Genomic DNA, 3,615 nt, shown 5'->3' with positions numbered 1-3,615 from the left:
TGACTTTGACCAGGGATAAAATGGTCATTTTACCCTAAGAATAGTTATCGGTTTTTTTTACTAAGTGTCATTATGGAATTTATAGCCGGAGAGTCGCCGGAGAGTCGCCGGAGCAGCAGACAGGGATTCCTCACCCAAATTTTCAGTAGTCAGTCATTCGAGGTGAATTTCCTTTCAGTAGGGACGGGTCAAAGGCACCAAGGCCGGCTCGTCTATATGTTTTGTTAGTAGTTGAGTGTGGACGGGTCCCGAATCTCATAGGAGTCTAGTATGGGCGGGGCCCAATTCTCTTAGTATTACATGAGCATAGGTAGGTGATTACTTGGTAGATATACTTGTTGTCCGTGAAAAATTGATTTCGCAATCCTCTTTCGAAACAACTTTTAGGCCTTATATTGCGATTATGAGAATGAAAGGTGAGAGTGGGTCGCCATGTCTTACACCCTTCATCATTGGAAATTCAATGGTGGAGGAGCCGTTACAAGGGCCGAAACACGAGATGACATAAGTCCATTGTTAATCCAAGTTCTCCATCTCACACCGAGTCCCATTTGTTCCATAACTGAATGTAACCCCAATTGATAGAATTGAATACTTTTTCAAAATCAACTTTAAACAATAATATTTTTTTTTCTTCAAATGTTTATATTTGTTGTTGAGCGGCATGACACCTGATTAGTGACTGGAACTTTTGGGATTTATACCTGAAACATTTCATTTTAATGTATTTAAATCTCAAAGGTAGCCCATTCACCACCTCGGTGGTAGTTATATATGTCTTTCTATGTTCTTAATTTTTAATAAGACCTGAACCTAAATATAATATTGAATGGCATAAATGTCACGGTTTTATTTGTTTTTTCTTCTAATTTGTTATAGCTAGTATGATAATGACAAGTATCATTTATACGGCCAAATGACCAACATACCAGTATCAAATGAGAAATGAGAATAACACAAAAAAAAAGGAATTTAAGATTAAGATGTACAAAAATAACTTAAAAGGGTCATAACAGAATTTAAATATGTAAAATGCTTGTTAAAAGCTAATGCCTTCAGAACTAGCTACCTAAAAGCACCCCAACCCACCTCCAAAGAAACACTATAGTCATCTGTCCCAAAGTACCCTCAACTAGGTTCCACTTTGGGCTCCTCTTTCCTGATCTGGAAGGATACCATATCTTGAAGAAGTCCCTGATCTCTATGCAAAGAAGATGTCATAGAAGGAGGGCAAAATTGTCTTTCTTGAAGGTAATGTGAGTATGATGATGGGGTGGTGGTGTTGTTAAAGCTTAAAGAATTTGTTTGGTTGTGGAAGAATGGTCGTAACGGTTGTTGGTAGTGAAATGGTGGTAAAATATATGAAGAACCACCACCACCACCAAGACCGCCATAAGTGGCAGTTTCTGGTAACATTCCTCGAGGTGTCACCGGGCATGGGTGTATATGAATACCTTCATAAGTTGTAACAACGACCGCTGGATCCTCTGTCAATCTTTCAACTCTCTTCTTCACTCCACATGATGCACTAGTGCACCGATAGTAACTCCTGTATTCAAATAAGTTGCTACAGTCACTTAATTTCAAACATAACAGATACAAATATCCAGAAAATTATCCTTAGATGCATGTTTGTATGGTGTAAAATTAATGTATAATAAATAAACTTTTGTTATTTACATCCCTCAACAAAATTTGGTACCATAATACTTATCTTCATTGAAAAAAATCCAAATCTGTCAATTTATGTTTGTAGATTTTATGTATATTTATAACGCATAAATATGTAAGGCATTCATATATATCTTGATTGAAATGATGATTTTGTAATAAAAATAGTTAATATTATTTTGGTATATATATTATATCATATGTATGGATAACTGGTGGAGATGGGGTGTACCTAGGAAACGGGCTGTTTTTCACAGCTTTCTGACCGTACTTTCTCCATCGATAGCCATCATCCAAGTGATCAACTTCAGTCTTCGTCATGAACGCAAATCTCGGTCCCTTTTGTTTTTTTTGGTTTTTCTTTTTGGGTTTCAACCTACATATAGATAATACCCACATCTCAGTTTATACAATTATAAAATTAATTCATTTCTATAAAACAAAAACACTTGCAACAATTCCGGAAATCATAAGGATTCAAGTTATATACTTTATTAACTAGAAAAATGATAAAAGAATAAAAACAAATCCATGTTTCGTGCACAAGTTGTGTGAATGCGTGTGAACAGGCATTTTTAGTTAAAGAATTTTTATATAAAAGATCTTTAAAAACACACACAGTGAAAACACTGCATGTATGTGTAAATATAAACAAAGAAAAGAACTTTTCAATCACAAATTCACTTATTCACCTAATCTGTATTGAAAGATTACATCAAAGCATGTGTGTGCGTAATTTTATCTGAACAGATGCACGGCTAAAATATTTCATTGAAACAATGATGGATGTTTGAACCAAAGTTTCAATTGTTTAATTTTCAGAAAAAAAAAATCAGCAGAACACAGAAAACCTTCAACTGTGTGTGTGTGTGCGAAAGTAGAAGAAAAACTAAAAAAAAGATTCTTTTCTTACTGTTTATTAGCATTCTTTTCTTGATCATCATCTGATCTTGTGTTGTTCTCCTGATCAACATCATTAACAGGTTCGTTTGAAGAAGATGATAAAGATGAGGAATTTGTTGGAGGAGTATTAACCACCTCTGATGTCTCCAGCATCGTGGAAGCTTGTGGTGCTGACTTTACCATCAAAGACTGTGGCGGTGTCGGCTGCTGAAGCATATCAAAAAGAGAAGCACCACCGTAGTCATGAAAGGCCAACATGTCCAGGCCGTACGCTTGTGGAGTGTCCAAGAAACCTCCGCCTCCACCACCGCAGACTGACGGAATTTGATCCAAAGATGCTAAATTTGCCATGAACTTTCAATTATCGGTGTTGATTTTTAGCTTCTGTTGCCCGTAAAACTCATCAAAGGCATGATTTCTTCATTTGTAGGCACTCCAATGAGAGAGAAATAAGAGAGAGAGAGAGAGAGATTTTTAAGTTTATAGTGTGAAGAGGCTTTCTGCACACACACAAACACGCATATATATATATATATATATATATATATATATATATATATATATATATATATATATATATATATATATATATATATATATATATATATATATATATATATATAGGGTTAAGTTATTTTGTTTTCAGTATCTAGTGCATGTATGACTGATTCTGGACCAATCATGTTAGTTATTTTAAGAAAGTAATTAATGCATATTAAATGTTAAAGATATAATAAATATTAATTACATGTTCAGTATTTAATAAGCATTAATTACTTTCTTAAAATAACTAAAATGATTGGTCCAGAATCAATCATACATGCACACAATAGATAGTGAAAACATTTGAACCTAATTCTATATATATATATATATATATATATATATATATATATATATATATATATATATATATATATATATATATATATATATATATATATATATATATATATATATACTCATTTAGTAGATAAAAAAAACATTTTTAAAATGCAAAATAGTTGAAGTTTATTGAAGTTTATTAAATTAAGTTCAATC

At 33.0% G+C, this 3,615-nt stretch overlaps 1 protein-coding gene across 1 annotated transcript; it reads right to left on the bottom strand.

The window, feature by feature from the left end:
• Positions 1–952: 952 nt before the first annotated feature.
• On the bottom strand, positions 953–3,079 carry LOC111914176 (probable WRKY transcription factor 48). The gene is made up of 3 exons (XM_023909932.3): positions 2,585–3,079; positions 1,904–2,047; positions 953–1,549 (listed from the first exon to the last, which is right to left on the bottom strand). The coding sequence occupies exons 1-3, from the start codon at positions 2,923–2,925 to the stop codon at positions 1,129–1,131; spliced, it is 906 nt and encodes a 301-aa protein (XP_023765700.1). The 5' UTR covers positions 2,926–3,079; the 3' UTR covers positions 953–1,128.
• Positions 3,080–3,615: the final 536 nt, after the last annotated feature.

This window comes from Lactuca sativa, chromosome 6 (genome assembly GCF_002870075.4).
Source record: "Lactuca sativa cultivar Salinas chromosome 6, Lsat_Salinas_v11, whole genome shotgun sequence".
In the NCBI taxonomy this organism is placed as follows: Eukaryota; Viridiplantae; Streptophyta; class Magnoliopsida; order Asterales; family Asteraceae; genus Lactuca; species Lactuca sativa.
Note: the sequence above shows the minus strand (reverse complement) of the source record. Positions and strands in the feature narration are given on the sequence as shown.

Bases quoted from the DNA above. Each gene is read 5' to 3' on its own strand.
- LOC111914176 (XM_023909932.3), bottom strand. From the start codon at position 2,925: ATGGCAAATTTAGCATCTTTGGATCAAATTCCGTCAGTCTGCGGTGGT. The intron at 2,048-2,584 runs GTAAGAAAAGAA...ATCTATATGTAG, and splicing joins GAAAAGAATGCTAATAAACA to GTTGAAACCCAAAAAGAAAA. The intron at 1,550-1,903 runs GTACACCCCATC...ATTTGAATACAG, and splicing joins AAAAACAGCCCGTTTCCTAG to GAGTTACTATCGGTGCACTA.